This window comes from Danio rerio, chromosome 24 (genome assembly GCF_052040795.2).
Source record: "Danio rerio strain M-AB ecotype USA chromosome 24, GRCz13ab, whole genome shotgun sequence".
NCBI lineage: Eukaryota > Metazoa > Chordata > Actinopteri > Cypriniformes > Danionidae > Danio > Danio rerio.
This window is the reverse complement of record NC_141044.1, coordinates 35,464,063-35,489,118: the sequence shown is the minus strand read 5'-3', so window position 1 is coordinate 35,489,118 and position 25,056 is coordinate 35,464,063. Positions and strand designations below refer to the sequence as shown.

Genomic DNA, 25,056 nt, shown 5'->3' with positions numbered 1-25,056 from the left:
AGGCCTTATTGATCATCATCATCATATATTAACATAGCCTCTATTCTACCAGGAAAAAGCACATTGAGATTAAAAGTCTCTTTTACAAGAGCCTCCTGGCCAAAATTAAGCAGTTCGGCTTAACAAAAAAAAAAAAAAACAGATAACATCATTCATCAAAACAAGCAAAAAAATTACAGATCAGTCAGAACATCTACAGACCAGTGTTTCAAAATCTTTTTCAAGGTATGTAGAGAAACCAACTCTTTCAACTGCAACTTTGATTGCAGGTTATTTCATGCAAGGGTTGCTATTTAAAAGCCTTTTTTCCCCTTATATCACCACTGGTACAATAAATTAAATTCCTGAGACTAAAGGCTATAGAGACAGTTTTTTTCTTTCACAAATGTACGTTTGCAGATATGAGGGGAGTAAACCCAGGATAGATTAATAGACAAAGATATACCAATGCTTGAACCGATGGGTGGACAAAGCAGACCATCCTACCTGAGAGAACAACACAAAATGATTGTGGGATTTGTGGGATGAGTGAGGGATTTAATATTTGTCATAAACCTCAGTGCACCACAGTAAACAGCATCTAATTATGCTTATTAATATTGTTGAGTTATTTTTTAATTAACTTTGGGGTAAATAGATTGAGGTATTAAGCAGATTTGTGAATAATAATTGAATAATTTAGGTAACTTCTGAAAGAAGATTTTATTCAAGTCAAATTATGTATTTATTTGTTTATTTAATGTTAGTACTATTTAATACCTAAGCATTCACTGATGGGTGTCATGGTGCTACGCAGTGGGTAGCATGATTGCCTGACAGCAAGAAGGTTGCTGGTTTGAGCTGTGAATGGGCCAGTTGGCATTTCTATGTGGAGTTTGCATGTTCTCTCCGTGTTCGCATGGGTTTTGCATGCTCCAGTTTGCCCCACAAGTGCAAGTTCAAAGACATGCAGTACATATGAATTGGGTAAGCTAAATTGACCTTAGTGTACGAGTGTGAATGAGTGTGTATGGGTGTTTCCCAGTGATGGGTTGCAGCTGGAAGGGCGTCCACTGCGTAAAACATATGCTGGATAAGTTGGCGGTTCATTCTGCTGTGGCAACCCCTGATGAATAAAGGGATTAACCTGAAAAGAAAATCAATGAATGAATGAAAGAACATTCACTAATACCAACAAAACTGGTTTTATTTGTTAAATCAAGTTAAAATGATGGTAACAATTGCAGATTACATTTGCAACACATAGCCTATTGTTTTTAAAATATTTATTTTGATAAATTGTTTGGCAACTTCTAAATTAAGATTTTTATTCAAGTCAGAATATTAAATATAATATTGCTAAAAAAAAAAGGGCAGCCTTCACAGCATGTTTTACTTGTTAAATAGCAACAAGTACAGATATAATTTGTAATAAATAATTGTATAAACGTTCATATTAATGCAATGGCAACGTCTTAATTAATATTTGATTCATGTAAAAATGTTGTGTTATTTAAGCTAAATGTATTAATTTGTTTAAATTTTATTTTATTGAATCTTTTCCACCCCTAAAAAATTATTAGATAGATCAGGTCAAAATAAAGAAGAAGAAAATCTGGTCGAAATAACGTACGGCAACAATTGCAGCTTACTGTTGCAATAAATCAATTTAATTAGCATTATTTATTCAATTATATATTAGTAGAAATAAGTTGCATTAAAAACATGAAATTGACTATGTAAAAGTTAAATAGGTTACAAAAAACGAACAACTTAATAAATTAGTAGAAAAGTCGCCTACCTCAAAGTCAATTCGAGTAATTTGTCTTTTTTAAGGTATCATTATCTACTTTAACCAAGCTGATAATAATAATAATAATAATAATAATAATAGAAGTGTCAAACGAGAAAAATAAAATAGCGGAACGTTCTACTAGTGTTTTTGTTTCTAGTCGGTCATGTTTTCGGGGACTCTCATGAGCCATGCTTGAAAAGCTGCTGTCAAAACATCACATACCTCATCTAAAAGTGAAATATGGAGAACACGGAGCGACTGAGAGTATTTGAACTATACAGCGGGATAGGAGGAATGCATTATGCTTTAAAGGGTACGACATTTGATTCAAACCTGTTGCGATTATTGACAATCATGACTATCAAGCAGCACAGTCTCTGTCTCTGTAAAATTAATAACATGACACGTATTATATTTGAGTTTTATAATCCCCACAAGTGTCACTGTTCCCGCACTGAACTGTTATTTTGTAAAGTGTTTTTTCAGAAACAAAATATGACTTTTCACACGTCTGTTTTGATATTTGTGGCTTTTTAATAGTCTTTGTCAGGCCGTTAAACAAATTAGGCATTTAAGTGTTTGTTTTGTCACACGTTATCGATTTATCCCTAAATGTCAAAATTGTTATTCATACTTCATTCTTGTGTTTCCTTCAGAGAGCTTAGTTCCAGCGGAAGTTGTAGCTGCTGTGGATGTCAACACAACAGCCAATCTAATCTACAAGCACAACTTCCCCACTACACAACTCTTGCCAAAAACCATAGAGGTCAGTCGTTGTTTCATTTTCATCTGATTATACGATGAGACATTTTGTTCGTTTTTAAATTACTTCCATGGGTTTTATACGACTTCACTTAAGTCTTTTATTTCTGTAGAAGTTTTCACTCTATATCCCATTTATTGATTACATTAAAAATGGCTAACAATTTTGTATTATATGTTTTCTAAAATGTAATGTGTTATCACTTCATTAAATACAGTTGAAATCAGAATTATTAGCCCCTATTTTATATTTTTTCTCTTTTTTTTTTATATTTCCCAAATAATGTTTAACAGAGCAAGGAAATCTTCAAAATATGTCTGATATTGTTTCTTCTGGAGAAAGTCTTATTTGTTTTATTTCGCCTAGAATAAAAGCAGTTCTTTATTTTCTTAAAATCATTTTAAGGTCAAAATTATTGGCCCCCTTAAGCTATATTTCTTTCCGATAGTCTACAGAACAAACCCTCGTTATACAATAACTTGTCTAATAATTACCCTAACCTGCCTAGTTAACCAAATTAACCTAGTTAGGCCTTTAAATGTCACTAAGTTGTATAGAAGTGTCTTGAAAAATATCTATTCAAATATTGTTTACTGTCTTCATGGCAAAGATAAAATAAATCAGTTATTAAAAATGAGTAATTAAAACTATTATGTTTAGGAACTAGGGTTGGGCATCTAAGCTATAATGCCGATCCGATACGCATCTCGATACAAAGAATACGATCCGATATATTAGCGATACATTTGTGACATATTGCGATGCAACACGATACGATTCACACCCATATCACGATACAATGCGATAATTCAGCACTAACTAATTAGATCAAGTTTATGAGATGATGTGAAAGAGGATGCTGTGCAATTGAATGAGTTTGATTATTTATTAACCAAGTAAAACCAAGACTTTTTTACAAAATGGCTTTTCTCTCAGAGCCAGAGTGTCAGTTTACAGTAGAGGGCCATTTTAGAACATATAGCACATATTATTTAAGTATTTTCACGATAAACAGAATGTATAAGTGCAATATATATTAAAAAATATATATATTTGCACTCTTTCAACATAAAGGATTATCATTGCACAACAAGAATTGTGATTTAACTTTTCAACTATAAAAACAAGTTTTACAAAGATATATTGTGCCACTGAATATTCAAAACTTAAGGTGGTGAACTAGCAGTGTTATGCTGCTTTGAAACATCACTGTCACTGTAAACAACAGGCTGATAAAAATATAACAAACCAGCAATCTTCTTGCTGTGAGGTGGTCAAACTACCCACTGTGCCACCGTGACACCCATTATTTTTATCATTATTATTATTAATATTATTATTATAATTAAATAAAAATTAACAGGAGGAGGTATTTAAATCCTTCGTTCTCTGTGACACTGGGCTGAATATCTTTGCAGATGAACAATGCAATAACATCCGTTATTGGCGTAGAGCGCACAAAACTGTTGTGCATGGAAAAAACTTTCAATGCTTTTCTCACCACTTTTGGAGCTGGTAGCTACAGTTGAAGAAGCAGTGCGAAAATGCAGGAACACTGGAAGATGCTTTCACAACAACACAGAGGCGCCGATTTAAGTGAGATATCAGATTAGTCGTACTGCCCGCGTATTTACAGATGTGCGGCACATTTTGCAAATTGCATCTGTCCTGTCAAGTCGTCCATCCTTAAATCCATAATGTTGCCATACTTTAGATTTAAAACTCAGTGGGGAATAAAATGTTTGTTTTGCTTCTCGCGCTTTCTGAGGGCGCACCACTAGCTTCATCCGCACACCTGATACATTGAGTTGTAGTGTAAGTGTACACATCCGCAAATCCTTGCTAAGGCATACTTTATGTAGGTTGATTAAATTATGCGCCAAAAACAGGTTGACAACACTTGCTAATAAATAAAAAATACATTCTATATTAAAAATATAAGCTGTATCTTGAAAAAACCGATGCATCTCGCAAAAACCGATGCATCTCGATTTGCTTCCAAAATTTCATTCATCCTCTGCTGCTCTACCGATGTACTCGCATCGTGCACGCGCATGACCGCGTATCGATACATATCGGTTAATCTTCCCATCCCTATTAGGAATGTGTTGAAAAAATAATCTCTCCGTTAAACAGAAATTGGGGAAAAAAATAAACAGGGGGGCTAATAATTCAGCGGGGCTAATAATTCTGATTGCAATTGTATACACAAAGTTGTAACCACAAAATATGAAATGTAGGTAAAATAAATATATTTTTTTAAATTGCAGTTTAATTTTGCTCAAACATTAGAGTTAAATGATTTTACAGAGAGGATTTTGGGAATCTCTTTTTATGAATCTATTTTAAAAAACTCCAGAAATTTAGCTTATAGTCAGAAGAAACCCAAGAGTCACTTACATGTTTTAAAAGTTAAAGTTAAAGTCTTAAAAGTTGTACGTTTTAAATGTTGTATATGAATATGTATAGACATATTCCTTTGTAAAAAAAAAAAAATAGATCCAAATAATATACTCATAGGTGCCATGGTGACTCCGTGGTTAGCACTGTCACCTCACAGCAAGAAGGTCACTGCTTCGAGTTAGCATTCGGTCAGTTAGCATTTCTGTGTGGAGTTTACATGTTCTCCCTGTGTTGGCGTGGGTTTCCTCCGCGTGCTCCAATTTCCCCCACTGTCCAAAGACATGCGCTATAGGTGAATTGTATGAACTAAATTGGCCGTAGTGTATGAGTGCATGTCTAAATGCGAGAGTGTATGAATATATTCGCTGTGTAAAACATATTCCGGAATAGTTAGTGGTTCCTTCTGCTGTGGTGACCTCTGATAAATGAGGGACTAAGCCGAAGGAAAATGAATGAATAAATAAATACCATCGTAATTCAGTTTTGCAGGAATTGCAGGAGTTAACATTGAATCCGCTACTAGACACAATGGAAACACTTGGGGTCCTAATAGAGACTCAGTTTTGAGGAATAATGTATCAGTGCTAATCTGCAAATAGTATATTGACAAGTATGATTATTGTCACTTGCACTTTTGCATAGATTATGTGAGGGATTATTGACCTTTATGCAAATGTAATAGCTTGTGTTAACAAAGAAAAGTCTTATTTAATTGGTTTATTGCATTCTCTTTTGTAACATCCTTATAATGGCATTTCTTCACAATGTCCCATGACTGATTTTTTTTTTAAAGCAGTCAGAGGTAAAAGTGTAACCAAGTGGTTTTTGTGGTGGTTAAAGGTCCTGTGCTTTGTCAGCATGGTAATGATGTACTTGGCACTGACCGACATTCATTAGAAATGCTTAAACAGTGTTTGATTTGGTGGGTTAAGATTAAGATGAGTGTAATTAGTATTGCTGTGCGGGAATACAGTGCCCTACATATAAGAGTACACCCCTGTTAAATCTCTCATTTAGATTCATATTTTCTATAGGAAGCTGTACAATATTATATCTGTGCATATACATAGATTAGTCAGTACTGGAGCCAAATCTGGAGCTTATCTAACAAAATAACTCATGATAACAGTCCGAAATGATTACAACCAAATTTATATGTTAGGGAAAAATATTAAATACAATTTTAAAAAGAGCAAAATCTAAAGAACAGCAAATTTTTTTATAAATTGTTGAAATTTTGTAGTTTTTAATTTCTTTCCAATATTTTACTTGAATTTAAATGTATTATCTTTCTATTTTTAAATATGTTTGGTGACTAAAATAATATTTTAATCAACATATATGTTTAATAAATTTGTTTTGTTGAAATGCACCAAAATATATTACCTATATTCACTGTAAAATGGATAAAATATTAATTTTCAAAATGGGCTGTACTCATTTATGTTCAGCACTGCATGTTTATATGGTATTGTAGAGTAAATTATTATATTTAAATACATATTTTAAAAAATGGATGCACTCTAAATGCTTTCAGATGAAGATTTGATTGATTTTTATTTACATCTCAGCATCTTAAAATAGTTAAAATAGTTTCAATAATACAAAAGTGAGACTTATGCAAGTATAAAATTATAGTGTATGCATACATATGGTTATGCTATGTGTATTTTTATATGCAAATTGTTATTTTAAGATCACTTTATGTCTACAAGGATAAGATCTTTTTTTTTTTCTATTATGTAATATAATTTGTTTAGCTCACCTCTTTTTGTGTTTTGGTCTCAGGGAATGACGTTACAGGATTTTGACAGGCTGAATTTTGACATGATTTTGATGAGCCCACCGTGTCAACCTTTCACCAGGTGATCACAATGTTTTTTATATATTTTTATTTTATTTTGTGGAACATGCAGAATAAATCTTGAGTAACTGTGGTGCCCTTTCTTTTAAATTCAGTTTTGTTTTTCCATAGAAAACACTTTTATTTAGCAAGCATACAGTGAGGGAAAGGGTATTGAACACCTCACCATTGTCTCAGAAAACATATTTCTAAAGGTGTCGTTGACTTGAAATTTTTTCGGATGTTGGTCACAACCAAAGAATTCCATATACGCAAAGAAAACAAATCTAATTAGTTTACAAATTAAGTTATGTTATGTAAGTAAAAAATTGAAATATCTCAAGGAAAAAGTATTGAACACATGAAGAAAGGGAGGTGTAGAAAGGCAGTGAAAGCCCAGACAGAAGCTAAAATCTCTCAGTAGTTCTTCAGCAACCCTCTGTCCTTGCTCAGTTTAAATGAATATCAGCTGCTTCAATCCAACATCTACATTACCATGATGATGAAGATGAAAATAGGGTGGACCTTTCAGCCAAAGAAACTCTCAAATGCTTTCAGAGAAAGAAAATCAAGCTGTAGAATGGCCCACACAATCACCTGACTTGAATCCAATAGAAAATACAAATTAAAGATCTGACTTGATAGATGAGACCCACAGAACCATCAAGGTTTCTACACTGTTTAAAAACTGAATATGAGAGGCGTCTTTAAGCTTTCATCACCAAAAAAGCTATTTATGTTAAGTATTGAATACATTTCAGTAGTTCAGTACGTTCTGCTTGTGCCATTCCATTGTTATTACACACAACTCATTTTTCAGATTGTTTTTTTGTTTTTTGTTTTTTTTATGCTTGTTTTTATGTGTGTTTTTACCAAAATCTGGTTCAACTCCATGAAAAAAAATGCTTAACTGGTTGACTAAAGCTGGTGTGTGTTTCTCAATAGGATTGGTTTGCAGGGAGATGTTGCCGACCCTAGAACAAAGAGCTTCCTGTATATCCTGGATCTTCTGCCAAGGTCAGACTGTTCAATCAATGCTCATTTTACATCCCTGTAACATTGTTTTTCTTACACCAGTTTTCAAATTTGAGTTATTTGAAGATTGTGGTCTGTTGCAAAGTCTAAGGAGCCTGTCAACACCATGTCTTCTGATTCAGACCTTTTCATGGGGGAAAACATCAACAATTCTTACAAATGCACACTGGAATTCCCCATTGCATTCTACTATATAAACATTAATACGTGATTTTGTTAGCTCACAATTTATAACACAATCACATTTAACCTATGACTTTTATAAGGTAATGCACAGATTAATTATAGTGTTGAAAACATAGAGCTGTGGAATTAATTTAACAGACCACTTGAAAATTCTTAGTTTCTCTGGATTTACTATTTATAGTAATGTGCTTAACTAAAACTTTAAACTGCTGATGCCATATCTAAAACTTATATAATACTTAAACTTATATGACATGTTTATTAATAATCATTTTCACTTTTACTGGGATAGGTCAGTGGAGATTTTACCGATAGGAAAGTGTGGGGAGCAGAGGTAGGGCAAGGATCGGCATAGGTGTGTGTGTGCGTGTGTGCGTATGCACGTGCGCGCGTGTGTGTGTGTGTGTGTATTGATTTTTCAAATTTTGTGACAAAAGATATACAGTTTTCAAAAAATATGTAATTATTAAATAAAATGTTAAATTACTTGTTTTGTCACTCGTGTTAATTCCTTTATGTGATAATGAAGTGTCCTCTTTTTCGTTCCCCAAACGAGCTCGCCTTTATAAGGGTAAAAGCAGTGTATTATTAATATCATAACAAATGTAATCCCTGATTTGTCTGAATTGACAGTTAAGTTAGCTTTTTATAAAAGAATCCAAAAAGTGTTTGTTCAGTGTTTTTATTGTATTTATATGCTTAATTTTTGTTTATATTCTTTGAAAATGCTTGCAAAATTACCTAAATGATTATAGAATTATTTATTAATAATTTTTGAGCAGTTCAAAAGGTAACACTTTACTTTGATGGTCCATTTGACTATTAGTTGACTGTCTGCTTAATATCTGTTGATACTGCTCCTTCAACAGACATTTAACTGACTACAAGAAACTTACTCTAACCCTTACCCCAAGCCTAACCCCAACCTAATAGTCTACTTATAATCTAATGAGAATTAGTTGCAATGTAACTTAAATTCAACAAACGGACCATCAAAATAAAGTGTGACCGTTCAAAACTCCTCATGAACAATCCTGATTTTCTAAATATTACAATATATATGAAGAAAAAAAATAGTGCTATCATGGCATTTTTATCTAATATCACGCAGCCTATATTTGGTGGAATAACCACAATTTTACTCCACAAGTGGAATAACCACAAATACAGCTATAAATATACACAACATTACGATTTAACCTGAAAGATGAAAGGAAAGCTTAAAGTTAACCAGTTTTCTTTTAGCATTAAAATGACTGATTCTAACATCATCTTCAATGATGTGAAGACAAACACTTCAGTTAAAATCTAAAAAAATGTTTAGTGTTTCATCTCTCTTTAGCACCGCTTTCTATAAAAAATACATTTCCTACCACAGCACTTTTTTTTGCACATCTGACATTATTAATTCATGCCTGATAAAGAATTGCTTCCTCTCCTCCCTCCCAGTTTGCCCTTTTCCAAGTTGATCTCTGCCAGCCAGAGTGCTTTTCTGTCCCAGAATGTGTTTGTGAAAGAATGTACCTCTCTCGCTCCTGCAGGCTCAGCAAGCGGCCACGCTTCATTCTGCTGGAGAATGTGAAGGGCTTTGAGAGCTCAGCTGCAAGGTAACCAGGAGCTTTCAGATCACCATGGTTATGTGGCTGTGAGCCAATCGGGTCATTCCTCTGTGTTTCTGTCACCATGGATTGTGGTAATAGGAATCTCAAAGTTTGTCCACGTTAATTTAGGGGAATAAAAGTACTTTAATATTGAAAAACTTTGCACATTGACCTTATATTGCTGTTTATTTATTTACCTTCAGATCATCCGAAATGTAGGGGATTTTTTTCTTCAACATTATGTAAGACTTTTTTAAAGGTGAAATTGTGGTCCTTGGTGATTCATAAAATGTTTAAAAGCTGCACTTTGAGAGTCCAAAGAAACCTACAGGCAAATTATAGTGTATACCCATGGCTCTTTTGGGGTCCTGTGATATAAAATTATTCTTTAAAAAAAGCGTAACATTATTTACATTTTAAGCTTTAATCCACAGTCTTAGCAAGCCTTGAGTTTTGACTGGAGCACAACAGACTGGAGCAGAGTAGATCCATTTTACGAATTAGAGCAGAATAGATCCATGTGACTATTCAAAACAGAGCAGATCCATTTGACTAATCTGAGTAGCGCTATCTGACCAATCAGTGCTGACTAGATTCATCTGAGCAATCAAAACAGAGCAGATGCATTTGACCAATCAGTGTAGAGTATTTGTATCTGACCAATCAGTGTAGAGTATATCTATCTGACCAATCAGAGTAGAGTATAACCATCTGACCTATCAGAGTAGAGAGGATCAAGCTGGCCAATAAGAGTAGTGTAGATCCATCTGACCAATTAAAACAGAGCAGATCTGTTTGACGAATCAGAGCAGAGTTGCGCCATCTGGCCTGTCAGAGTAGAGCAGTGCCATATGACCAATCAGGGTAGAGTAGCTCTATCTGACCAGTCAGAGCTGAGTAGATCCATCTGATTAATCAAAACAAAGTAGATCCATCTGACCAATCAAAGCAGAGCAGATCTATTTGACCAATCAGAGTAAAGTAGTACCATCTAGCCAATCAGAATAGAAAAGTGCCGTATGACCAATCAGAGTAAGGTAGCTCTGTCTGACCAATTGGAGCTGAGTAGATTTATCTGACCAATCAAAGCAGAGCAGATACATTTGACCAATCAGAGTAAATTAGTGCCATCTGGCCAATCAGAGAAGAGTAGTGCCGTATAACCAATCAGAGTAGAGTAGTTTTGTCTCACCAATTGGAGCTGAGTAGATTTATCTGACCAATGAAAACAGAGCAGATCCATCTGATCAGTCAGAACAAAGCAGATACAATTGACCAATCAGAGTAAACTAGCATTATCTGACTAATAAGAGCTGAGTTGATGCATCTGACCAATCAAAACAAAGCATTAGCTTTTGACTAATCAGAGCAAACTATCAAAACAGTCCAATCAAAATAGCAAATCCACCTGACCAATCAGAGTATAGGGGATCCATCTGACCAATCAAAACAGAGCCGATTTGAAAAGGAGGGGAGACTGGCACTTTGAATAAAACATTTTATGCATATTTTAAGAAAATGAAACTTATAAAAGGAACTTTTAAAATAGCATAATGGGGTGTTTTAAAACTAGCTATGATTGGTTTACTGTCTAAATGTATTTATTTAGTAGCATATCAGGAAAGCATATCTGACTGTTTCTGGTCTTTTATTATACAGGGATGCTTTGCTTCAGACCCTGAGAGAGTGCGACTACAGCTTTCAGGAGTTTCTGATTTCTCCAACATCTGTAAGGTCTCTTCATCTGCATAGTCATTAAACTGCAGCTCTCCACATCTCTTAAAAACTGCAAAGAAATCTTGTTTTGTCACACACACAGCTTGGGATCCCTAATTCTAGGCTCAGATACTTCCTGATTGCAAAGAGAGCACCAGAAACCTTCTCTTTCCCTGTTTCAACTGAGGTACTTTTCTTTTAGAAGTATTCTAAGACATTGCCGTTAGCTACTGAATACTAAAGCTTTCCATTTATTTTCAGATTATTGAGGGCTTCCCCATGTCTGAATCTACAGACGGTCTCTCTGTTCCATATGATCATCCCACATCATCTGCATCTGAGAGAGAAAAGACGATCATGTTTAAGCTAGAGACGGAAGAAGATTTGGAAAGGAAGAGAAAGCAGAACAGTCAGGAATCAGTCAGGAGGTTGCTGGACTTTCTGCAGGAGGAGGAAGAGGACATGGAGCCGTATCTGCTGCCTCCCAAAACCCTGCTCAGATACGCTCTGGTGATGGATATAGTTCAGCCAAGCAGCAGGAGATCGGTCTGCTTTACTAAAGGGTGTGTAACTTTTACACACACACACACACACACACACACACACATACAGTTGAAGTCAAAATTATTAGCCAACCTGTGAATTTTTATTTTATTTTTTCAAATATTTCCCAAGTGATGTTTAACAGGGCAAAGGATTTTTTTCATAGTATAGTAGTTTTATAGTATTTTTTTATAGTATTTGTTACAATCCTTGATGGCAATTTGTCTAGGGTATTAAAAGGAGTAACATAAAGATGACCAAAGTATAAACTGATGTTGAAAAATGGCAAAAGAAAACACCAAACAACAAATTAGCACCGCAAAAGATTTATTGCTCCCACATTATTTACAATATTTACAAACCATAAGATAAATTTGAAAAGAACCAAGACAAATAGGAGAGGGAACTGAAGTTTGCGCATGGAAATCAAAGAAATAAATATAACAAAAACATTCCCTTAATCTCCTCCCCAATCCACTAAATAAGAAAATAACAATATGAAAAGAAAAGTCTTCAGCGCAAAGCGCCCTGAACTTACTCTATCTAATAAATAAAAATACAAAATTAGCGCACTTCGCTAACTAGTGTGTCTATACATCAATAATCCTGCGTGCAAATATGTATGTCACGTGACTTACTATGTTGTTCCAGATCTCCCTTGTCAAGTCACAGAAGGTTTTGAATGGAGCATTAGCGGGCTATAGATGTAGAAACACACGTCAGAACTCTCAAACAAATCTCACTCAAAGTCATCAGTTACTCACTCAAAGTCAACATCAATAGATCTCAATCAAAGCACACATCAGTAACAGCGACAACGCACACGGACACCACCAAACAGACAACACGCCAAAACAACAACAGCTGATCTCTCCCCGTTGCCGCTTCCATTTTTAAAGGGCTCTGCAACGAACGCGATTGGCAGAGAGAGAAGTCATCGTCACACGGTTGATTAGGATTGGCAGTCCTGTCAGCCAATAGTGCTCCAAAGTAGGCGGTACCTGAGAAAATGACAGGGCCGGTACAGAGAGAGAGAGAGAGAGAGAAAGAGAGAGACAGAAAGAACATACACGCAGCAAAACTGTGCGGTTCGTAACACTCCCCCACTTAAGAATAAACTCTTTCAAAACAAACAAAAAAAAGTTTATACTCGTGACAGTGCATCCGCTAGAATATTCTCAACTCCCTTCTTGTGCCTAATATCCAGGTTGTAACTTTGCAAGAAGAGTGACCACCGTGTCAATCTCTGATTGTGATTATACAACTTTGAAAGAAATGTCAGTGGACTATGATCCGTAAAAACTATCAAAGGCTGTACACTACATCCAACATAAACTTCAAAGTGTTGCAATGCAAAAATTAAAGCAAGTGTCTCCTTTTCAATCACAGAATAGTTTAACTGATTCTTGTTAAACTTCCTCGAAAAATAACTCACCGGGTGAGCTATACCCTGCTCATCATCTTGCAGTAACACAGCACCAGCGCCAACATTACTTGCATCAACCTCAAGTTTGAATGGACGATTTAAATCAGGGGCTGCAAGAACTGGTGAACTACTCAACAGTGTTTTCACACTCTCAAATGCATATTGGCATTTTTCATCCCACACAAACGATTTAGAAGGGCTTAAGAGTGAAGTTAATGGACTAACCACAGACGAGAAGTTTCTACAGAAGCTGCGATAATAACCAGCGATTCCGAGAAATCTTCGAAGTTCACGCCGCGTCGTAGGAACTGGGAACTCAGATATAGCCTCAACTTTCGCTTCCACAGGTCGAACTTGACCATGTCCCACTTCTTTTCCCAAATAAGTCACCTTCGCCTGACCAAACTCACATTTTGTTAAGTTAAGGGTCAATGAAGCACTTGCAAAACGTTGAAATACATCACGTAATGACTTCAAATGTTCACTCCAATCTCTGGAATAAACAACAACATCATCCAAATAAGCGCTACAATTAGGAATACCGGCTAAAACAGTGTTTACTAACCTCTGAAAGGTAGCAGGTGCGTTTCGGAGTCCGAACGCCATGGCCGTATATTGTGCAAACGCATCTGGAGTGATAAAAGCAGCAATATCAGATGCTCTAGAGGAAAGTGGTATTTGCCAATAACCTTTCAGCATGTCTAATTTACTCACAAAGTTGGCATATCCTACATTGTCAACACAATCCTCCATTCTAGGAAGTGGATAGTTGTCAGGAACCGTTAGTGCATTCACTTTTCTAAAATCTGTGCAGAATCTAAAAGAACCATCAGATTTTGGCACTAAAATACATGGAGAACTCCATGGACTAGAGCTAGGCTTAGCAAGACCATTATCCAGCAAATAGTCAACCTCTTGTTGCATAACTGAACGTTTTACAGAATTTACTCTGTAAGCGTGCTGTCGGACTGGACGAGCATCTTTGACATCAATGTCATGTTGAATGACATTTGTGAGTGTTGGCACATCATTAAACAGACACTTAAATTCAGAAATTAATGTCACAAGATCGCGTTTCTGATCAACAGTCAAGTTTTTAAAATGTGAATCAAGATCTTTTAAAATCTCAGAATTAGACAAACTCACGGTAGACTGAGAAATACTTGGAAACATAAGCCCATCTTCATCAGCATCAACAGGATTTTCTGTCACAGCAACAACAGAAATAACAGCATTATCCGCCATTTTCTCAGCATCATCCTGTGCCCTCGAATGATAAAGTTTAAGCATATTCACATGACAAGTGCGTGTTTTTCGTCTTCGGTCGGGTGTACAGATCACATAATTAGTCTCGCTCAATTTTTCTTTCACTTCGTACGGTCCGAAAAATTTAGCTGACAGTGAAGAACCAGGTATAGGCATAAAAACAAGAACTGCGTCACCAGGCTTAAAAGAACGCGCAACTGCCTTTTTGTCAAATGTTCGTTTCATTTCTTTTTGCGCACGGGCAAGTGAATCTCTAGCAATTGAACAAGCGGTCTGCAACCTTGCTCGAAACTTCGTTACGTACTCTAAAACATTCGTTTTTGAATTGTCAGTTTCCAGAATTTGATCTTTTAGAACCTTCAAAGGTCCGCGCAATTGGTATCCATAGACCAACTCAGCTGGGCTAAAGCCGAGTGACTCCTGAACACTCTCTCTAATCGCGAACATCAGCATTGGAATACCTTCATCCCACTCATTACCAGTCTGCATGCAATATTTCCGTAACATCGACTTCAAAGTTTGGTGAAAACGCTCCAGAGCTCCTTGGCTTTCTGGATGGTAAGCACTGGAGGTGCGATGTGTGATTCCTAAATTTTCCATGACCTGTTTGAAAAGCTTGGACATAAAATTAGTGCCCTGGTCACTTTGCACTATTTTAGGCAAACCAAAAGTCGAGAAAAACTTAACTAATGCCTTAACAACAACAGGTGCAGTGACTTTTCTCAAAGGAATTGCTTCAGGAAATCGAGTGGCTAAACACATCACTGTGAGCAGAAATTGATTACCACTTTTGGACTTTTTAAACGGACCTACACAGTCAATAAGGACATGTTCGAATGGATCGCCAAGAACAGGTATGGGTTTTAACGGTGCTGGTGGAACAACCTGATTTGGTTTTCCCGCAATTTGACAAACATGGCAAGAACGGCAATAACGAGTTACATCACTTTTTAATCCAGGCCAGAAAAAGTGTTTTAAAATCCGATTGTAAGTTTTCCTTACACCCAGATGACCCGAAAGTGGATGATCATGTGCCAAGCATAACACATGTGGGCGATATGGGGCAGGAACAACAATCTGATAAAAAGCATCCAATTCTGCCTTGTCAGGTGACGAACACCACTTACGCATTAACAAGTTGTTGTCTAAAATGTAAGCGCTTTGTTTTGTTTTGGCCAAATCAAGTGAAATTGCAGCATTAAAAAGTGTAGTCAATGTTTTGTCTTCTTTCTGTGCAGTGATCAATTTTTCTCGTGTGATCTTTAAATGCAATGAATTCTTGTCAGTTACATCATGCAAAATCCTCACCTTTTCTGGTTTCTTTTTCTCAAAGTTCAAATTTCCCTCTCCATTTACAACAGAAGGAAAGAAAGAGTCATTCAATTCAATCTCTTTGCGCGACTGCGCACGAGTGACAGCGCACACAGGAAAAACATGAGGATAGGCTTCACCCACCTCATCAGACGTGCATTCTGTCGGTTCATCCAGAACTTCTAATAACGGCAAGACTTTTCCTCCGGCTAAATCATTGCCCAGGATAAAATCTACCCCTTTCATAGGCAGTGAAGAACAAACTGCAACACGGACAAATCCAGAACAAAGATCACTTTTTAAATGCAGATTATGCAAAGGTCTCTTTACACATCCCATTTCAATTCCTTGCACAACTACACTAGAATGACATGACGTCTCATCAGAAAATTTGATCGCACTTTCAACAATAAAACTTTGTATCGAGCCTGTATCACGAAGCATTGTGATTTCCTTTTGATCCTCATCATGACCAGTCAGAGAAATTAACCCCTTAAGAATAAAAGGACGGAACGTCTCCTCTACCTTATCTTTTGAGATTTCAGCCACACTCTGATTAAAAGTCTTTACAAAACCTACAGGTTTAGCTTGTGATTGTTGTTTTCGTTTAAGTCGGGGGCAGTCAACTATTACATGACCTTTTACATGGCAATAGTAACAGTTACGTTCATCGCCAACTCTTGGTGCATTATTTTTCGAGCGCACAAACTGTGTGTTAGATAAAATTGGAACGGCAGGTGCATTCTCCACACGTGAGTGAACAAATACGTTCTTGTGAGTTAAAATGAATTCATCAGAGAGAACAGCGGCATGTGACAATGAATTTACCTTTTGTTCGTTAAGATAAACTACCACTCTCTCAGGCAAACAATTCTTGAACTCCTCTAAAAGAACAAGCTCACGCAGTGATTTAAAATCTGCCACATCACTAGCTACACACCATTTATCAAAAAGCGTGCCCTTTTCTCTAGCAAACTCCACAAAAATTTGATTAGAAGTTTTCCTATGCGTCCTAAACTTCTGTCTATAAGCTTCAGGAACTAATTCGTATGCACGAAGTATTGCTGATTTAACTGAATCATACTTTAAACTCTCTTCAAGTGATAAAGTAGAATAAACTTCCAAAGCTTTGCCTACAAGTTTACATTGCAGTAACAAAGACCAGAACTCAGGTGGCCAGTGCAATGAAGTCGCAATGCGTTCAAACGCATTAAAATAAGAATCAACTTCAGATTCTCTGAATTGTGGAACAAGCGCAATGTGCTTACTCACGTCAAAACTTGAAGTGGATGAAGTCGACACCGGAGATACATTTGAAGAAGAAGAAGCTGGAACTGGCTGAATAGCCTCCGCAGCCTTCTTTGAAGCGTCCAACTCGAGCTGGCGCAGTCTCACCTGCGTATCAGCCTCGATTTCGAGTCTGCGTATCTGCAAACGCAAGTCAATTTCAGCCCGACGGGTGTGCTCTTGCGCATCATAATAAAGACGTGCCATGCGAACTTTCAGTCGCGCATCATCTCGTGAACCTATGGAGAATGGGGAGAACGGTTCAAACGGTGGCAAACCAACATTAGTATCAACAGCGGCCTCCACCCCTGCTTCTGCATCTGTACTGCCACTACACACGTTCTGATCTCCCATATCTAAAGAAGTCACCACCTCATCACCAGGGCTTGCATGATCAGCCGTCTCATCCATTTCAATATTTGGCGTGATAAGAACATTAAGCTCAACCAACTGCTCTGTTAACTTCTGCTTAATTTCAGCTTTACGATCCTGTCTGTTAACTACCAGTTTAAAATGATCAGCAATCAAAAACAAGTCTTGTTTCCGACAAACGTCAAGCAGCTCCAATGAAGGACTCTTAACAAATTCCTCTAAACTGAACATTTTAAATTAAAGTGTCGCGTGCTCAAAAAGTGCTGCCAACTGCTACTTCTGCAACTTACCTAAATGTCAACTACTATACAGCAATTTCTGTTGCCATCAACACAGCTTTTCTTTGGTCATTTTTCTCAAAGATTACCATCTGATAAATTTAAGAAATATTAATTTCAAAAATTACTTTTCAAAAATTATTTTCTTGATGAATTCAATTTATTCCAGATGATTTATTTTATCTTACCTTAATTGATCTTATTTAATGTCTCAGATAAATATCCTGGATGAGGCCCCATTTCATGTTACAATCCTTGATGGCAATTTGTCTAGGGTATTAAAAGGAGTAACATAAAGATGACCAAAGTATAAACTGATGTTGAAAAATGGCAAAAGAAAACACCAAACAACAAATTAGCACCGCAAAAGATTTATTGCTCCCACATTATTTACAATATTTACAAACCATAAGATAAATTTGAAAAGAACCAAGACAAATAGGAGAGGGAACTGAAGTTTGCGCATGGAAATCAAAGAAATAAATATAACAAAAACATTCCCTTAATCTCCTCCCCAATCCACTAAATAAGAAAATAACAATATGAAAAGAAAAGTCTTCAGCGCAAAGCGCCCTGAACTTACTCTATCTAATAAATAAAAATACAAAATTAGCGCACTTCGCTAACTAGTGTGTCTATACATCAATAATCCTGCGTGCAAATATGTATGTCACGTGACTTACTATGTTGTTCCAGATCTCCCTTGTCAAGTCACAGAAGGTTTTGAATGGAGCATTAGCGGGCTATAGATGTAGAAACACACGTCAGAACTCTCAAACAAATCTCACTCAAAGTCATCAGTTACTCACTCAAAGTCAACATCAATAGATCTCAATCAAAGCACACATCAGTAACAGCGACAACGCACACGGACACCACCAAACAGACAACACGCCAAAACAACAACAGCTGATCTCTCCCCGTTGCCGCTTCCGTTTTTAAAGGGCTCTGCAACGAACGCGATTGGCAGAGAGAGAAGTCATCGTCACACGGTTGATTAGGATTGGCAGTCCTGTCAGCCAATAGTGCTCCAAAGTAGGCGGTACCTGAGAAAATGACAGGGCCGGTACAGAGAGAGAGAGAGAGAGAGAAAGAGAGAGACAGAAAGAACATACACGCAGCAAAACTGTGCGGTTCGTAACATATTAAATTGTTTTTTCTTCTGGAAAAGTCTTATTTTAGTTTTATTTTGACTAAAATAAACCAGTTTAAGGTCAATATTATTAATCCCCATCAGATCTCAATCATGTATTCAGAGACGAGGAATGGTCCAAGGCTCTGTCTCATGTACAAACCTCTTCTATTTGTGCTCGTCATTCTCTTATACAATTCAAGTTATTGCATAGAGTATATTGGACTAAGGCAAAAATATCTAAAATTAACCCAGGGTTTGATCCAAGCACTTTTTGGGTATCATTTTTTAAATCATTTTCTGAGTGCTTTCTTTTAGATATTAAGCCATGCCCCCTAGAAGCATTATTTAGACATAACCCTACAACTGTTTCCTTGTCATCTACACAATCAAATGCACTCGCCTTCTGTTTAATAATTGCTAAAAGGCTTATAACACTGAACTGAAAAAATCCTTCCCCTCCCAGTTAGGTACATTGGATGTATGATCTGATGCTGTCTATTTGACACTATTTGGCAACCCTTCTTCTTACACTTTAAAAATTTAAATAATAAACAAAAAGTATGTGTGTATATGTATGCATGTGGAGTTGAAGTCAGAATTATTAGCCCCCTTGTTTATTTTTTCCCCCAGTTTCTGTTTAATGGAGAGAAGATTTTTTTTTTCTAGACATTTCTAAACATGAAAATACAACAAAAAAAAAAAAAAATAGTTTTAATAACTAATTTCTAATAACTGATTTATTTTATCTTTGTCATGATGACGGTAAATAATATTTGACTAGATATTTTTTAAGACACATCTATACAGCTTAAAGTGACATTTAAAGGCTTAACTAGTTATTTAGGTTAACTAGGCAGGTTAGGGTAATTAGACAAGTTATTGTTTAATGATGGTTTGTTCTGTAGACTGTCAAAAAAATAGCTTAAAGGGGCCAATAATTTTGTCCCTAAAATTTTTTTAAAAAAAGTAAAAACTGCTTTTATTTTTGCTAAAATAAACAAATAAGACTTTCTCCAGAAGAAAAAATATTATCAGACATGCTGTGAAAATTTCCTTGCTCTGTTAAACACCATTAGGGAAATATTTAAAGAGCCCATATTATACATGAAATAGGGTCATATCCTGGTTGTAAGGGTCTCCAACAACAGTCTAATATGCATGCAAGGTCAAAAAACACTTTCATGGTCTTATAATCTGCATTTATTTTTACCTAATTATCCCAGCGACTCCCGTATGAATCGTCCAGTGATTCATTTGTTCCCAAACCCCTCCTTAGCACGGAGCTAATCTGCGCTGATTGGACCGATGACAGTCTGTCGCGATTGGTCGACTGCCTTCAGTCAGAGAGGGAAATGGCCAATAGCTAATCAGCAATTTAAAAAGTAATCACAGTTCATACACGCTCGATAGTATAGACGTGGATTTTAGCTGCCACACTATGGCGAGTGGATAGTGCCACGGATAACCGAACGAAGGAGACAGTCGTGTACTGGCCATACCACACACACACAAAAACACACACACACCTCCGGATGACAACGCTCCCGCTTCCGCCCGCACCCGCCAGGTTTTAGCCTGAGAACCCGCTCCGTTTTCTGCCCGCCGCGCCCGGTCCCGCTAGAGCGGAGAACACAACCAAAAATCCCCCAGTATACAGTCCAGACAGCCAAGCTGTCGTTCGTTCGTTCGTTCGCTCTCTCTCTCTCTCTCTCTCTCTCTCTCTCTCTCTCTCTCTCTCTCTCTCTCTCTCTCTCTCTCTCTCTCATACGCGCGCGTGCGCACTAACACACACACACACAAGCACCACGCAGACTCTCTCTTTCTAATTCACATAGCAATATCCGTGATATTGCTAGACAGCCCGCTCCCGTCCCAAATTAAACCCGTTACCGACCGCTCCCGCGATTTATTCGGAAATTTATTCCCGCGGCTGTCCCCGCGCCAGATTTCTGCGGCGCGGGAATAAATTTCCGAATAAATCGCGGGAGCAGAACTCTAGCACGGAGCTCCATAAACAAACAGCACGCGTCGCGTTTTTAACGTGACTTTGCACGCGATAAGATCAAATATCCAGTTAACCTGATACAGTACACGCGGTTACAAGTAACAAATCACAACTAAATACATTTGCAAGCAAGAGTAAACGAGGCAACAACTTTAACCGCACGTACTTACACTTGAGAAATGGAAGAAACCCATCCTGACGTCCATCAGTTACTCTTTACTGATCCTTCCTTTAACAAACTCAGATGAAGTATTCTTTGTAGCATGTAGCTTCCAGAAGTTTCCAACTGCTTGGTTATAATGCTGAGGTTTCATCTTTGGGTAGAGACTCAATATATCCATCTGCAGTGTGACTTCAATCGACCGGCATGTTTGTGTGCGTGTGTTTGTGGGTGTGCGTGTGTTTGTGGGTGTGTGTCTGGGTTTCTGCGTCAGAGGGCGGGGCCTCAGGTTTGAAATCTCCCGGGTTTGCGCGTGCACGTGAATAACTTGGTTTCGTTCGTACGTCATGGCGAAACACCTAATGAGTCGGTATCAAGGCGACTCGTTTGAAGCACTATGAGTCGACTCTTTTATAGATGAATCAACCGTTTTAAACACTGTATTCTTACAGATTTAAGCCTTAGCTGGATACTTCGCTTCACTTAGAGCTGTGTTACACACTACATGGAGGGGAATTTTCAAAAACCCATAATATGGGCTCTTTAAAAAAGAAAAAGGGGGGCTAATAATTCTTCAACTGTATATATATATGTTTTATTTATTAAAATGATTTTTTTGTGTGAGTTTGCTCTGTTTTTGTTAGTTTTATTCTTAGAATTCTTACAATCCTGATTTTATTCAAATTGTGAGTTTATTCAGATGTTTTGATATCTTGCATTTCCTTTGAATTTTACACAATAGAACAAAATGTAGCATAATATTAGAAATAAATAATTATTTAAAAATAATAATTATTATATTACTGTTGTATTAATTATTATCTATATATTGTTTTGTGCCATCTGTAATTATTACAGTTCTGATTTTATTAAAATGAAGTGATTATTCAGATTTTTTGATATGTTGAAATTCTGTTTTTTCTCAGAATTTTTACAAATAAATAAATCATATAAAAAATTGTAGCACCTTGATATTAGTTCAATAAAAATAATAAGAATGTATTTTTGAATATATGGATGGAAGGTGTTTTTTATTTTTATTATTTTTTATTATTAATTTATTTTCTACTGCTGTACCATTTGCATATATGCATTTATATATTTGGAATATATATATATATATATATATATATATATATATATATATATATATATATATATATATATATATATATATATATATATATATGTATATATATATATATATATATGTATGTATATATATATGTATATATATATATATATATATATATATATATATGTATATATATATATATATATATATATATATATATATATATATATATATATATATATATATATATATATATATATATATGTATGTGTGGGTGTGTGTGTGTGTGTGTGTGTGTGTGTGTGTGTGTGTTATTTTTTCTGTCTTATTATTATTATTATTTTCTTTTTCTTTTTTTGCAAGAATATGGAATTGTATTACTTTATTTAGAGAGAAAGGAAATGTGAGCATATTGTGTTCTGCTGCTACTTTGGAGCAGTTGATGTCTAGTAATGGTCTAGTAAAAGTGTGGCTCTCTGATTAATATCTTTTAATAAAAAAACTGAGTTAAACTAATATTAAAACTATTAAAACTAATATTAATATATCTGCCACAGCGTGTCATGTTGTATAACATACCTGTCTAAATAAATGAAATAAATAAATAAATGTAATATGATTGCACATTGAGTCCTGGTTGACCCCAACAGATGTTTTTTTTGTGTGTGTGTACACAGGTACGGTCATTATGTAGAGGGCACGGGCTCCGTCCTGCAGTCATGTATGGATGTGGATCTGGAGACGGTGTTTAAGAATCTGGATCAGCTTTCAGAGGAAGACAAACTCAAGCAGCTCCTCAGGCTCAAGCTCAGATACTTCACTCCCAGAGAAATCAGCAGACTCATGGGCTTCCCGGATCATTTCAGTAAGACGTTTACACATTCACAACCACAGCATGTAACAGAAAAGAAAACACTTTTGAAAAGTTTTTATTTGTGCTGATATGTGTGCATCGATGTCATTTCAGAATCATAAGCTTTAAAGTCCATTTTGTCATTCCACTGAAGTGTGAATTGGTTAATGGATAACTGCATATTACTGACTTTTATGAATATGATGAGCCGTTTCAAGATTAATTTCAGACAGTTGCACACACTACCTGAACAATGTCTTGTCGCCTTTTCCAAGTTTAAGGAACAAATAATAACTTGACTTCTAGTTGATCATTTGGGATGTGGCTTATATGAAAGACAAAGAACTCTAGATTACGCTTATTTTACCAAAATAAAATATGATCATGCCTTGATTGTTCATTATTTAATTAGAATAGTAAGGTCTGACTTTGCTGAGACAAAAGTCTTGTCACTTAACAGAAATAATGTACAGTATAGAATATAAAGTCATGGTGCAGTGGAAAAAGCATTAATATAGTGTATGACTCCCATGAGCTTGGAGGACTGCATCCATACATCTCTGCAATGACTCAAATCACTTATTAATAAAGTCATCTGGAATGGCAAAGAAAACGTTCTTGCAGAACTCCCAGAGTTCTTCCAGATTCTTTGGATTCATCTTCAATGCCTCCTTCATCTTACCCCAGACATGCTCAATAATGTTCAATATCTGGTGACTGGGCTGGCCAATCCTGGAGCATCTTATTTGCTCTTACAACTGGGATTGACAGCAAGACTTTTGTCAGGCAGTGTATAATTACTATGATCAGTTCATAATCCTTGGCTTTTTACCATACATAGACGATGCTTTAAAGTCAATATTTTAGAGAATAGTGTGTTTTTTTATGGGGCTACTGAATATTTACGGTAAAACATCACTTGGTCATCGTTACTCATGTTTTTCTGTTTCAATTAATTATTGTTTTATAAATATTTCTTTGTGTTTTTCAGCATTTCCAAAGCACATTTCCTTCAAACAGCAGTACCGTGTGTTGGGGAACAGCCTGAACGTCCACGTAGTTTCACATCTTATACGTCTAATGCTCTCAAAATAGTTGTATATGTTATAGATAAATGTGATATACATTGTTGTATTTTGTTTTTATTTTCTGTAAATGTGTATATATATTAATAAATAATTTGTTGATGTTTTTACATAATGCTTGATTGATTGATTATGGTTGTTTTATTATTTGTTAACATGATTTTTGCAGGTATTAAAAATGTGTAATAATGTAAAAAAACATCTCATTTTAAAATGGTAAAATAATTATAATAATAATAATAATAATAATGATAATAGTAATAATAATAATAATAATAATAACAATATAAAAATAAAATAATAATATAATAAAATAGAGTAAAATAATAATGAAAATAATAATAATAATAATTTAATAAAAGAAATAACAATAATATAAAATAATAAAATAATAATTAAATGGTGTAAAATAATAATTGAATAAAAAATAATAATATAAAAAAATTAATTGACAATTAAAATAATAATAATAATAATAATAAGAGTAATATAATAATTGAAGAAAATAAATAATAATTGATTAAAATGAAAAATAATGAAATAAGTAGTAAAATAATAACAATAATTGTATTGTAATGTATTTTGTAAATTGTATTGTATAAAAGTAAATAATAATGATAAAATATTCGAATAAAATAAATAATTATTATTATTATTAATATTATTTTAGCATTTTGTAAAATAAGTCCTTAAATTTTGAAATGGCAAAATAATAATAATAATATAATAAAATACTAAAATTACATAATGTATTATAATTGTTCATATTATTAATATTATATAATTAAATAGAGTACAGTGAAAATAATAAAATAATAATTCTAATAAAAATAATAAATATTACTATTATTTTACCACTTCATAAAATAAAAGACCTTAAAACATCTTAAATAAAAGCAGAAAGTCTTTAGTTCCTAAAATAATGACATTGTTGAAAAA

General features: G+C 35.2%; 2 protein-coding genes across 5 annotated transcripts; one reads left to right on the top strand and one right to left on the bottom strand.

Annotated features, from left to right (window-relative positions):
• Positions 1–1,949: 1,949 nt before the first annotated feature.
• On the top strand, positions 1,950–24,225 carry trdmt1 (tRNA aspartic acid methyltransferase 1). The gene is made up of 10 exons (NM_001018143.1): positions 1,950–2,087; positions 2,431–2,540; positions 6,729–6,805; positions 7,729–7,800; positions 9,546–9,611; positions 11,265–11,334; positions 11,425–11,508; positions 11,583–11,884; positions 22,857–23,044; positions 24,024–24,225. Exons 1-10 carry the CDS (start codon positions 2,015–2,017, stop codon positions 24,125–24,127), a joined length of 1,146 nt encoding a protein of 381 aa, NP_001018153.1. The 5' UTR covers positions 1,950–2,014; the 3' UTR covers positions 24,128–24,225.
• Positions 12,175–18,715, bottom strand: LOC141380744 (retrovirus-related Pol polyprotein from transposon 297). Of its 4 annotated transcripts, XM_087309813.1 has the most exons (4): positions 18,488–18,715; positions 17,140–17,393; positions 16,012–16,130; positions 12,175–14,495 (listed from the first exon to the last, which is right to left on the bottom strand). In XM_087309813.1, the coding sequence occupies exon 4, from the start codon at positions 14,461–14,463 to the stop codon at positions 13,009–13,011; it is 1,455 nt and encodes a 484-aa protein (XP_087165939.1). In that variant the 5' UTR covers positions 14,464–14,495; positions 16,012–16,130; positions 17,140–17,393; positions 18,488–18,715; the 3' UTR covers positions 12,175–13,008. The 4 variants fall into 4 exon arrangements, with proteins under 4 accessions (XP_087165939.1, XP_087165938.1, XP_087165940.1 ...); XM_087309812.1 differs by having other exon boundaries at positions 16,012–18,715; XM_087309814.1 differs by lacking the exon at positions 16,012–16,130 and having other exon boundaries at positions 17,140–18,715.
• Positions 24,226–25,056: the final 831 nt, after the last annotated feature.

What these genes read in the sequence shown, in the direction of transcription:
- trdmt1 (NM_001018143.1), top strand. Translation starts at nt 2,015, where the DNA reads ATGGAGAACACGGAGCGACTGAGAGTATTTGAACTATACAGCGGGATA. An exon ending in TCGGTCTGCTTTACTAAAGG is followed by an intron (nt 11,885 to 22,856) that starts GTGTGTAACTTT and finishes GTGTGTACACAG; the next exon opens with GTACGGTCATTATGTAGAGG. An exon ending in GGGCTTCCCGGATCATTTCA is followed by an intron (nt 23,045 to 24,023) that starts GTAAGACGTTTA and finishes TGTGTTTTTCAG; the next exon opens with CATTTCCAAAGCACATTTCC.
- LOC141380744 (XM_087309811.1), bottom strand. Translation starts at nt 17,361, where the DNA reads ATGGCACGTCTTTATTATGATGCGCAAGAGCACACCCGTCGGGCTGAA.